The sequence below is a fragment of the Triturus cristatus genome, chromosome 8, assembly GCF_964204655.1.
Source record: "Triturus cristatus chromosome 8, aTriCri1.1, whole genome shotgun sequence".
Lineage (NCBI taxonomy): Eukaryota > Metazoa > Chordata > Amphibia > Caudata > Salamandridae > Triturus > Triturus cristatus.
The window spans coordinates 12,342,035-12,355,382 of record NC_140591.1 but is presented as its reverse complement, the minus strand read 5'-3'; the positions used below and the strand labels follow the sequence as shown (position 1 = coordinate 12,355,382).

Here is a 13,348-nt window from a genome sequence, read left to right as displayed (position 1 = left end):
CAGACAGAAAGTGTAGATGAAATATAAAGTCATGAGGTTGAATCAAGACTACGCAGCCTTGTTATTCATGAGAGAAAGAGACAGAGGGCCTCATTAATAAGGCCCCTTGTGCCGCCGCAACGTCACTTTTTTGACCTTCTTGTGGCGTAATGTGCCCCGGCATATTTACAAGGCTACGTAAAGCCACTTTAGAAGGGTTTTCCAGTCTTGTGAATATGTGCCCCTCTCAAGCACAACACTGGGAATGCATCAGAATCTAACGCCACCCCAGCCGCCGCGTTTCTTCTCTTTCTATGGGGGCTGCGTTCCGCAGCACACATAGAAAGAGGAATTCGCCTGAATTGATTGGTTTTGTGTAGGAAGGTGTCCCGGCCCCCGCAACACTGGCACCCTTGCACCATGGTGGAAGCGTGCCTGCGTTGGTTCCTGCATTGGCGCACGGCTGCCCATCGTGCCTCAGCACTGGGGTAAAGGACAGCAATGCGTTGTATAACCTAGAGACAGCACATTCATACCCTTTTGTTTTGATGTAGTATAGCGCCGCAAGATTCCTTGCGGCGCTGCCCTGTGCCAAAACCTCACAAATGAGGCCCAGAAAGTGTAGATGAAATAAAGAGGCATGAGGTTAAATCAAGACCAGGCAACTTTGGTATTCATGAGAGAAAGAGACAGAAAGAAGTGAAGGCGATGAAAGAAAGAGGCGAGAGGTTGAATCAAGACTAAACAGCTTTAGTATTAATGAAAGAAACAGACAGAGAGTGAATAGTGATGAAATAAAGAGGCGTCAGGTTGAATCAAGACCAGGCTGCCTTGGTATTCATGAGACAAGGAGACAGAAATTGTAGGGTGATTAAATAAAGAGGCATGAGGTTGACTCAAGACTACGCAGCCTTGGCATTTATGAGACAAAGAGGCAGAAAGTAAAGAGTGATTAAAAAAGAGGCAAGAGGTTGAATCAACACTAGACAGCCTAGGTATTCATTAGAGAAAGAGGCATTAAGAGAAGGGGAATGAAATTAAGAGGCGTGAGTTTGAATCAATACTAGTCAGCCTTGGTATTCATAAGAGAAAGGTACAGAAAGCATAGGGTGATGAAATAAAGAGTTATGAGGTTCAATCAAGACTAGGCAGCATTGGTATACATGAGAGCAAGAGACAGAGAGCGGAGGGTGATGAAATAAAGAGTCGTGAGGTTGAATTAATACTAGGTAGCCTTGGTATTCATGAGATAAAGAGGCAGAAAGTGAAGGGTGGTGAAATAAAGAGGCACATGGTTGAATCAAGACACGACAGCCTGGGTATCCATTAGAGAGAAAGAAAGAAAGCGTAGGGTGATGAAATAAAGAGTCGTGAGGTTGAATCAAGATCAGGCAACCTTGTTATTCATGAGAGAAAGAGACAGAAAGTCAAGGGTGATGAAATAAAGAGGCGTGAGGATGAATCAGGGCTAGGTAGCCTTTGTACTCATGAGAGAAAGAGACAGAAAGTGAAGGATGGTGAAATAAAGAGGCGTGAGGATGAATCAGGGCTAGGTAGCCTTTGTACTCATGAGAGAAAGAGACAGAAAGTGAAAGGTGGTGAAATAAAGAGGTACGAGGTTGAATCAAGTCTTAGCGGCATTAGTCCTCTGTATTTATGTTTTATACAGGGTAAGCAGTTAGCCAAGCTAGAAAGGTCTGCAGTGTTGGAGTCTGGATCCAACCTGTAGCACCGCCACTCACTGTCAGAGCCTAATAAGTAGGGGTCTGGATTCGGTGTGGTGCCCCAGCCTGGCCTGATCCTGTACCTTTCAATGGAAATTGTGTCAGCATCTGAGCCACGCTGGGGAGGTCTGTGGTGGACTACAAGTGGCTGCACGCTTTGAGGTCTCAAGATTATGAACACCCTCCAACTGAAAGGGACTCATTACTGATAATATTCTTGTTGAAAATATGTCGAAAATATTACTGAAAATATTGAAATGCATGGGACTGTACCACCAAATAAATCTGCTAGTGTAAGTCTCTCCTCTCAACCTGACTTCCACTTCTCTTTCCTTCCCTGTAAACCCTCTTCTTCGTCTCCACCCATTGGTCCATAAAGACAGAAATCTAAAAAATGAACTTTTTTGTTGTTGAATCACCTGGAATGTTCCTTCTTCGGTGGGCCGCAGGGACTCCCACTCTGGTGAGTCCAGGAACTGGTAGGGGAAGATGTAGTGGAGGAACTGTCCATCTAGAGTCACGCGGATCCTGCCAGAGAAGGAGAAGATGGTGCATTAATGGAGTAGAAAGAATATGTTTATCACTATTGTGTATGTTCAGAACTCCCTCAGCATTGAAAAACCAGCACATCAAGAAAACCGTGAACTTTCAAAATTGTTAGTTTTGAAAATGCTACCAAGCTCTGTCATATGCTGCATTCTTGTGTTGGCATCCGCGGGTACATAATGTGCCTTTCATGGCATGGTGGGCACACGTACAAAGTGAGTAGGTAACTTACACTGAATGTTTTATGCAGTCTCCAAAGTGAGTAGGTTGCTTACACTGAATGTCTTATGCAGTTACCTGTCCCCAAGTCTAGATTGGTCAAAGCAGCAGTATCTACATACACAAGAGAATTAGAACTGGATTTATTCTAGAGCAGTGGTGTCCAATGTAGTTCCATAAAGACCTGAGCGATGCCAGATATTTTAACATTTACATGACACACATTCAGTTAATCTACACAAGAATCATTGATATACCTAGGTCACATACTGAAAGCACAATATGGTAGGTTAGGGTAGTTAAAGTATTTCTGTCAAAAGATCAGTCTGAGGAGGGGAGCTTGTCAGAGGCACATAGGGAGTTTAATATACCTCTTAGTGTGAGAAACCGGTTGAAGTAGGAAACAAATTATGTGAAAGAGTGACCGAAGTAGTGATTGAGCCCAATGAGACATTTGAGTGGCTACTGCCCATAGTGTTCATACTCAAGTTTGATGGCGGGTTCAGAATATGTATTGAATTGAGTCAATTCAGTGAAATACTTGTCTTTTTGTATTTGTAGGGACTTACACAGTGCAAACATACCTACAAAACAATAGAGCACTGCACAAAGGTGGGGCAGAGGAGAAGTACAGTGGAATTGAGAAGGGGGCAATCAGAATTGGAATGCAGGCAGGACAGTGGACTTTACCAGCTGGGGCTCTTTGCTCAGAGGCAGGTCTTTAGCTCAAACCAGAAGAGCCGGAGTTAGAGAGCTTGACTCATCTGGGTGAGGAGAGAGTTCCTATCCTAGGAGCATAACATGTGCTGACATCAACCAGGATCAGACGCAAAGGTATATGGGCATATTTGGCTGCACCCATCATCCTGTCATGTTACATGTTATGTGATGCTGTTTGGGGCCTCTAAGTTAGAACAAATATCACTTCAGCTGACATAGACCGGGGTAGTTTTTTCAGAGAGAAATCCAAAGCATCCTTGAGGGGATGGTGGGTGCAAGCTGATTTCAAGATGGCAAATCGGTTTATTGAACTACTGAGGAAAACATCTTGCTCAGCTGCATATGGTGTTGAAGGTTGAAGAGATTGGAGCATTACAGGCTTGAAATCTCTTTAAATCTTAAATCACATTTGAAGATGGAGAGTGTGACCAATGTGAGACATGAGTTAGATAAGGGCGTCAGATGTCCAAAGACCATGTGTGTAGAGATAATACTGAGGATAGAGCTACTTACGGACAAGGAGGGGTTCTGATTATATCTAGGATTGATTTAATGCTACTGAAAGTTTGTTAACAGCTTGATGACAATGACAGGACACGAGAGGCCTGCCAGAGGGAGTCTGATCACACAGAGAAGCCTTAAGGAAGCACCTTCCTTACCATCATTTGATAGTGAGAGCCTGATTTTGAGTTTGGGGGTGACTAACAATCCTCCAGGACCAGCTGATTTTCCTTGACAATACTATCCTTATGGTGGAGGAGATTCAACCGGTGGGATCTACTCGACAAAGCTAGAGAATTTCTCAGTTACCACTGGGTTCTAAATCTGACCCTATGTATTGTACCATACTGACTCCAGATGGTACAGTGAAAGGGGGTGTTGAGCAAAATGTAAGCTGGGAAGAGGGCAGTATATTATTTTGAGCTAAAGACTCTGAGCGAAACAGAGAGTAGTGTTCTGTCACTGAGTGTGCATCGTTAACATTATCTATCAATCAATCAATCAGCATTTGTAAAACGCAGCACTGTCTCCCCTAGGGGTATCTGGGCGCTGTGTCTCTATCGAAGAGCCAGGTCTTGAGTCTCTTTCTGAAGTCTGCCAGCGAGGGGGCTGCAACGGAGCTGGAGAGAAAGGTCGTTCCAGGTCTTGGCAGTGATGTAGGAGAAGGAGCGGCCCCGGCTGTGACGGATGCGGGGGGTGTGTGCGAAGGCGTGTAAGGACGAGCACAGGTGTCTAGAGAGTTGGTGGAAGTTCTGTCAATGCATGATTTAGGCATGTCCTAGGTTGTGGAAGGATTAGTAATCAGCATTTCAGAACATACACATTGGGTATAGCATACATGGTATGTTCATATCATAAGTCGTTGGTGATGCTGTAGGCCACTGCTTGTCACATATACCAGCTCCTAAGATTACCAAATGGACCTCTAATTTACATGGCTACATTTCTGTGTGGAGTAGATGGTGAGAAAGAGTTCTAGCTGTTGGATTAGTTACCTTGAGCTCGGTTGGAAGAGAATGAGTCACTCCACTCCACCACAATCAACTTCACTCCAAGTTAACCTAACCCACCCCACATCAATCTACTCCACATCAATCTACCCCTCTCCAATATACCCTCCTCCACTCCACAGAACCCCTATTTACCCTACCCCACTTCAATCTACCCCACTATACACCAATCTACTGCACTCCACTCAAATCTACCCCACTCAGATCCATCTACCCCAGTCTACCCCACTCCACTCCAATCTACCTCACTCCAATCTACCCCAATCCACCACATTCCAATGTTCCCCAATCCAACCCACTGCACTCCAATCTACCCGACTCTACTTCAATCCACCCCATTCCTCTCCAATCTACACCAGTCTAATTTACCACACTACATTCCAATTTAACCCACTCCACTCCAAACTCCACTGCAACCTATCGAACTCCTCTCCACTTTAATCTACCCCACTCCAATCTACCACAATCTACCCCACTCCAATCTGCCATACTATAATCCACACAAACTACCCCACTTCACTCCTATCTACCCCACTCCAATCTACCACACTCCACTCAAATCTATCCCACTCTACTCCAGTCTACGCCACTTCTCACCAATTCACCCACTTCAATTTACCCTACCCCATTCCACCCCAATCTACTCTAATCTACCCCTCCCCAATCTACCCGCCCAATCTACCCCACTCCAATATACCCCTATCTACTCCACTCCAATCTACTCCACTCTACCCAATCTATCCCAATATACCCCAATACACCCCACCTCACTCCACCTACCCCAGAGCAGTCTGCCCCACCCAGTCATCCCTTTTCAATCTACTCCACTCCAATCTACCCCACTCCAATGTACTCCACGCCACTCCAGTTTACCGCAATCTACCTCACTCTACCCAACTCCACCTCATCCCAATCTACCCAACGCCACTCCAATCTACCCCACATCCCCAATCTATCCCACTCCACTCCACCCCAATCTACCCCACTCCAAACTACCCCAATCTACCCCCTGCATTCCATTGTATCCTACTATAATCCTCTCAACTACCCCACTTAACTCCAATCTACCAGACTCCACTTCAGTTTATCACACTCCACTGCAATCTACCCCAATTCACCCCACTCCACTCTTCCCCACTCTACCCCACTCTACTCTATTCTACCCCAATATATTCCACTCCACTCTACCCCTAGTCTACCCCGATCCACCCTACTCCTATCTACCCCACTTTTATCTACCACAATCTACTCCACTCCAATCTATCCCAATCCACCCCAATTTACCACACTCCACCCCAATCAACCCCAATTCAATCTAGCCCACTCCAATCTACCATGCTAATCTACCCAACCCTCCCACTCTAATCTACCCCACTCTACCCCACTCTAATCTACCCCACTCCAATCTACCCCACTCCAATGTACCCCAATCTACCCCATTCCACCCCACTCCAATTTACCCCAATCCATCCCACTCCATTCTACCCCACTCTACTCCCACTCCTCTCTAAGCCAATCTATCCCACTACACTCTACCCCAATCTACCCCACTCCATTCTACCTCACCCCACCCCGCCCTGTCCCACTCCACGCCACTAACTTTTAGCCATGCTGAGCAGCGGCCACTCAGTTGTAAATTATGGCTAAAACATATTGCCAATGCCATTAGCTCTCGCACAGGCGAGACCTATTGGCTTTGCCAATGCTTGTTAAGAATGCAAAGCTTTTTTTAGAGTTTTATATAGCGCGAACTAGACCCGAGAAATCGGGTATCAGAGCTCTTTACATAGCACCAGTTTTGTTACAGATGGACACATTCATTTTTATTAGGCACGAGGAGATTAAGTGATTTGCCCAGAATCAAAGGATGTTGAGCGTCGCTGCTGAGACTCAAATCCAGTTCCCCAGCTTCGAGGTCGAGCGCTCTAGCCGTAAGGCTACATCCTGAACACAGAACATTTGAGTGCTGATACCAGACAAGACAGCAGCACCCACTTGCTGCAAGGTGTGCCACATCTTTTGTTGATACAAAAAACTAACAGTCCTATTCAATGCACCTTTCAGGTAACACCCTGTGGCATCGGTGTGCAGACGGCAGGATGGCTCTACAGGTCGCACGCTTGACTCCTGGGGCAAGGTTCATTCCTAAACAAGAAGTAAAAACTCTGGTTCAATCGTTGGTACTCTCCAGACCGGACTATTGTAATTTTCTCCATGCAGGCCTCCCCAAAATCCACCTATCTCCTTTGAAATCCATCCTCCATTCAGCGGCGTGTTTCGTCTATGGGGCTAAAAGAAACGACCATAGTACACCCATACTGACTTCTCTTCGCCCGCCATTGAAGCTAGGGCAATACATGAGAGCCATCGAGCCATACACACTTCCACTCCTCTCTACCTGGCCAATAAGCTCAAATTATCAGGTGGCTCCAGACCATCGTGCAATGCTCAAAATCTACTGCTCAAACCTCCAACTTTCAAAAGAGAAAGACTTATGGCTCAATCCTTCTCAGGTAATGGGTCTAGAATTTGGAATTCGCTACCTCCAAAGCTTCGCACCACTGCCTCTTTCTGAATTTTCAAAACAGATCTTAAAACTCTTCTCTAAAAATCTAAAAATACCGGCTTTAGGTGATTTTGCTTATTTTTGTACTGGCTGCGACATCAACATACCGGTGGAAATCCGATCAGCTGGCAACCCTAATCAGGAGACTGAAAGTTTGTTGTAGGATCAGCACATTATTTATTTCCTCGACCCACCTTCCGTGATTGATGCCATAACACCTACAGGTTAACTTATATCAGCAACCCAACGCTAGCTGTCAATAACATGCTGAGTTACTCCAGGTGTCTGGGAATCCATCCTGCATTCAGACAACTCCCTCCTCATTCTCTCTGCTCACCCTTCACTTTCATGTTCACCATGCACTCACGCCAATCACCCTCCTCCAACCCTGCCCTTACGCGAGCACACCGTTCACCCTGCACGCACATGGCACTCCACTCACTTGTCACTTTAAGCAATCACACTGCACTCACACCATTCATGAACCTCTTACTCTGTGCTCACACAAGGACACCACTCACCCTGCACTCACAGGGACCACACTGCACGTATGCCATTGCCATGAACTCACGCCTTCTCCCTCCACTTACCCTGTGGTTAAATCAGCATACAGCTTACCTTGCACTCACAGTGGCCACACTACACTCTCACCACTCACCATGCACTTATGCTTTTTACCCTGTACTTACACGAGCACACTACTCACCCTGCACTCAAGTGACACTTCACTCACCTGTCACTCTCACTGCTCACTCTGCAATCTCACTCAAACAAGCACATTACTCACCATTCATTAATTCCTCTCATTCTGCACTTTCACCCGCAATCAAACTCATGTGACATCACTCACCCTGCAGTCACTCCTCTCACCCTACTCTTGCACTGTCACATTGCTCACTGTGCACTCACATAGGCATCCCTGTCACTCACACAGCTCACCCTTCACTCACATGGGCACAGCACTCACCCTGGACTCACACCCCTCAAACAAGCACAGCTCTCACCTTGAAGTCACACCACTCACCCTGCACCTCCCACGCTCACCCTGCACTCACAAGGACAAACCTCTCAGCCTGCATTCATACAGGCACTCTGTTCATCCTGCCTGCACACAGCGACAGTAGTCTGCCGGAAGTCATTGTGACACACCACTCACACTGAACTAACTTCTCTCATCATGCACTCACCAGTCACTCTCACAGATCACCCTTCACTCTTGCCTCTCACCAAACACAGGCACACCACTCACCCTGCATATACCCCACTCACACCAACCTGCACTCACTCCTCTCACCCGACACTCACAAGGGCCCTCCTCTCACAATCTGTTCATACAGCTCACCTGACACATCAGCACATTTTTTGCCCTTCACGCTCACCACTCATGCTGCACTCACTCACACTATTCGCCATCACCCAGCACTTACATGAGCACACCTTTTACTCTGCACATATAAAAATTACACAACTCTCATGACTATACACATATTTCTACAAAGGCACCCACAGAGTACCTGCTTTTTCCGTAGTACTAGCTGTCTACTTAATTCCATCTGCAACAACAGGGCTGGTGCAAGAGGGGAGCGTGGACTGGGAATGTTAGTCGGCGTGAGGAGGGATACTAAGGCTGAGGCTCTGGGGTATAGTGATGGATCGAGACTAGCGTGACACCTTCAGGCATTCCTGGCTTTCCATTCATCACAATGCTTCATTACGGGACGTGTAGGGGCACATGCATCAAGGTAAGCTTTTGCTATTCCTTAATTGCGATTATTAAGGAATCGCAGTTATGGAATCGCAAAAAGCCTAAGCATGAAGGAAAAAATAGCGATTCCTACATATTCCTTAATTGCGACTCGCAAATTGTGAGTCGCAATTAAGGAATGGCTTCCCATTCATTCCTATGGGTCTACAGACCCATAGGAATGAATGGGAGATTGCAAGCGCAATTTGCGAGTACCCAATAGGTACTCGCAAATTGCACATGCAATTTCAAGGGTGCAAGGGTACCAAAAGGGCACCCGGTTGTACCCCTGAAACATGCATGTGCGCAGATGTTGTGCACACACATGCCCCAAGGACATGTGTGTGTGTGCAACATGGGACTTTGAAAAATGCACTTTAGTGCATTTTTAAAAGTTTTTGCAAATTACCATCAAGTTCAAATTGATGGTAATTTCCGACCCCTAAATAGCGAAATTGCGATTTACGATTGCATCATGCATTGCATTTAGGCAATAGTAATTTGCGATTCCCTAAATGCAATCGCACTTTAAGTAATCGCTATTTTAGAGATTACTTAAATTGCGATTCAAAAATACCAGTTGCAAAGGGGCAGATTCTGCAAATCTACCCATTTGCGACCGGTTTTTCAGTTGATGCATGGGGCTCGTATTTATTTACATTGTAAGTTGGGTCTCAAAAAACGAAAAATGCAAAGTGTTACTGGATGAAATCCATGGTTGCTGCAGAAGTCCAGCATTTCATAAAATCAGTTGGATGCTGTGATACTACATGTTAGAACGTGGATTAGTTCATTTCAATGCTGTAACTGCTTGATCCACTCGTGAAACTAAATGTAAGCCTGTACAGCTATTGTAAGGAAGTGCACTTTTTATTCACATCATACTTGTAACAAACATTGACAAGGCAATATATTATTCTTTTTTAATAGTGTATAGATAATATGTTTTTATTAAGCTTCACTAAAAGGCAAGGCAGGTATAGCAGAAGCAGCTGGGCAAGCTTTTCTAACACAATAAAAGCAAATTGACTGATGGAAGTGTGAGTGGCAGTGTGTGTGTGTGTGAATGTGTGTGACAGAGTACAAAGGTACGAAAGAGGGCAAGAGATATAGTGAGAATGTGTATGTGTGTGTGAGTGGCAGCGTGTCTGTGTGTGAGTGTGATAGTACAAATGTACGAAAGAGTGCAACAGATATAGTGAAAACGTGTGTGTGAGAGAATGTGTGTGTGAGTGTATGTGTGTTATATGTTCAAGTGTGCTGTTGGTCTGGCATACTGGAGGTTATTTCTGCCTTATGGACAAGGGCACTAACAGCATATGGATGGGAGGTGTTACCTACCGCAAACTGCAGGCCCTGACATGCTTCTATGAAGACACCATCATTGGCTGTGGGGACTAGAATGGTCTACCTGAGAAAGCCGCTAGCCCAGTCATACTCAACGGCAGGGACACAGAACACGCTCCACCACACCTGGCCAAGGGCCTCGACATGATGCACGTAATTCTTAGTATATGGGGTAGCAAAATGTTGGAACTGATATTTGAGGTAACTCTTGTCATAACAAACCTAAGACGTGGACCAGAAACCTCAAACAAGTCCCTCCTACTGAACTCAAGCCAAAAATTCAAGCTCAACTGCAACTTCTCCCGCACTCCAAAAAACGCAAACGAGCTTACTGACCACTTCAACAAGGCAATTACTGATGTCCTTGACCAAGTTGCACCGCTTAAACTAAAACAACAAAGAGCAATCCAATCTAAATCTTCGTTCAATCCTGAGCTAAATAATGAAAGACATCTTAGACTAGCAGAAAGAACTTGGAGACAACACCCCTCGCCTTCACATTTAGCTCTCCTTAGATCTACAAGATCAGCTTATCAGAAGCACATTTTCAGTGAAAAAGCATCTTTCTTGTCGTTCCCAACTGGATCATGCTAAAGATAGGCCCAGAGAACTCTTTAACATTGTCAAAAGACAAACCTCATTTGCCCCTCCTGACCCGACCGCCTCTAACGAAAGATGTGAGGAAATTGGCAACTTCTTCATGGACAAAATTGCGAAAATTGATCAATCCTTCCCTCAACTCACGGCCTCTCACAATCGCCAAATCTCTCTTAACATCTCCTCTTTCTCCACACCAATCCAGTCTCCTGATCCTTTCTTCAATCAAGCTACTCTCGAGACATCCTTTCCAACACACAACTGAAAAACGACACCACTTGGACCAATTTCAAACCCATGTCTGAGCTTGAAGTCTTTAAATCATTGCGAAATTAAAGCCGACCTCTCATACCAGAGACCCACTCTAAGCGAGTACATAACCTAAACCACAACATTGCCCCATGTTGGACAAAAATTGTTAACACCTCCCTCGCCTCTGGGTGTGTCTCTGACTCCCTTCCACATGGGCAAATCACTCCCATTCTTAACAAGCATTGGCATAGCCAATAGGTCTTGCCTTTGGGACCTCATAAGTGTTTAGTCATGCAACACTTGATGTTGTTGCACCAAGGATATTGTACTGGATAACTAAACACTTATAAGGTCCCAAAGGCGAGACCTATCGGCTATGCCAATGCTTGTTTTAAAAAAAAGCCCAAGCAGTGCTATCAGGCTCCGGCTGCCACTTAGAGGTGTAGAGAGAGAGAGAGGTGTGTAGAGAGAGAGAGAGGGTTATAGAGAGAGGTGTGTAGAGAGAGGTGTGTAGCGAGGTGGGTAGAGAGAGGTGTGTAGAGAGAGGTGTGTAGAGGGAGGTGTGTAGAGAGAGTTGTATAGAGAGAGCTGTGTAGAGAGAGGTGGGTAGAGAGAGGGGTGGAGCGAGGGGTAGAAAGAGGGGTAGAGAGAGGTGTAGAGAGAGGGGTGTAGAGAGAGGGTTGTTGAGAGAGGGGTGTAGAGAGAGGGGTGTAGAGAGAGGTGTAGAGAGAGAGGTGTAGAGAGGTAGAAATAGGTAGAGAGAGAGGTAGAGAGAGAGATAGGTAGAGAGGGGTAGAGAGGTAGAGGGAGGTATTGAGGTATAGAGAGGTAGAGAGAGAGGTAGAGAGGTGTAGCGAGGTAGAGAGGTGTAGAGGGGTAGAGAGGTGTAGAGAGGTGTAGAGGTGTAGAGAGGTAGAGAGGTGTAGAGAGGCAGAGAGAGAGAGGGGTAGAGGTATAGGTAGAGAGAGGTAGAGGTAGAGAGAGGTAGAGAGAGGCAGGGAGAGGTAGAGAGGTAGAACGAGGTAGAGAGAGAGGTAGAGAGAGAGGTATAGAAGTAGAGGTAGAGAGAGGTAGAGAGAGAGAGGTAGAGAGGTAGAAGGAGAGATAGAGAGGTAGAGGTAGAGAGAGAGGTAGAGAGGTAGAGAGAGGGAGGTAGCAAGGTAGAGAGGTAGAGAGAGGTAGAGAGGTAGAGAGGTAGAGAGAGAGGTAGAGAGGTAGAGAGAGGTAGAGGTAGAGATGTAGAGAGAGGTAGAGAGAGATAGGTAGAGAGAGAGGTAGAGAGAGAGGTAGAGAGGTAGAGAGAGAGAGGTAGAGGGAGAGAGGTAGAGAGAAGTAGAGAGGTAGTAAGGATGTTTTTAGGGATGGGTAAGGATATTGGTTGGTAAGGTTACAAAAGACAGAGGGGGCTGGGGGGCTTCTCCCCTAAAAGAAAATATTTTTATAATAAAAAAATGGGTGGGAAGTCCTCCATTAAAAAATAGTATAGATATATATACATACACAAGTATTATATATTTAAATGTGCGCATGTGTATATATTACCTACTGGCGGTTGCGAGTAGGTAGTTATAGTTAGGGGACCTATTTTCCATAGGAAATCCGCAACATTCTATCCCCAATAAGTCTGGCGCCGGTTGACGAATCTTCGCGATTTTTATATATATATATATATATATATATATATATATATTTCTCCTTTGTCCCCACCGGGATTCCTCGCGCACTCACGAGACCAGAGGCAGGTGTGCAGTGAATCAGTTTTCTTTTTATTTCATATTCAGCAAGCCAATGCTCCAATAAACAACTCTACGCGTTTCGGTTTCCCTGAAACCTTGCTCACGAGTTCTAACAGTTTTCAATCTGCCTTTTTTTCTCTTTATAGACAAACATCGAAAAACAAAAAAACAAAAAAACACCCATGTGATACATCGTGTCACTTCCTGTGCTATCCAACTAAGCATTGTGGTACATGTAGTTTGTTGTTCTTCCGTAATACAGGTCATATTATAATCTCATATTGACAATCTCAATACATTGAAGGAATTAATCCATAGCAATCTTTACATTCCAATCATTGATGCAATTGCAACAAGAGAACGACATTGTCCTTCCAATATTTTTCGGCATAGCCTGATTGTTAAGA

The 13,348-nt window shown here is 45.3% G+C and overlaps 1 protein-coding gene across 2 annotated transcripts in view; it reads right to left on the bottom strand.

Moving 5' to 3' along the window:
* POPDC2 (popeye domain cAMP effector 2) overlaps positions 1 to 13,348 on the bottom strand; it is a 78,386-nt gene that overhangs the window by 44,389 nt on the left and 20,649 nt on the right. For both annotated transcript variants that reach the window (XM_085620725.1, XM_085620726.1), the window contains exon 2: positions 2,123 to 2,231. In XM_085620725.1, coding sequence (XP_085476851.1) covers positions 2,123 to 2,231 — 109 coding nt within the window. The remainder of the gene's footprint in view (positions 1 to 2,122; positions 2,232 to 13,348) is intronic.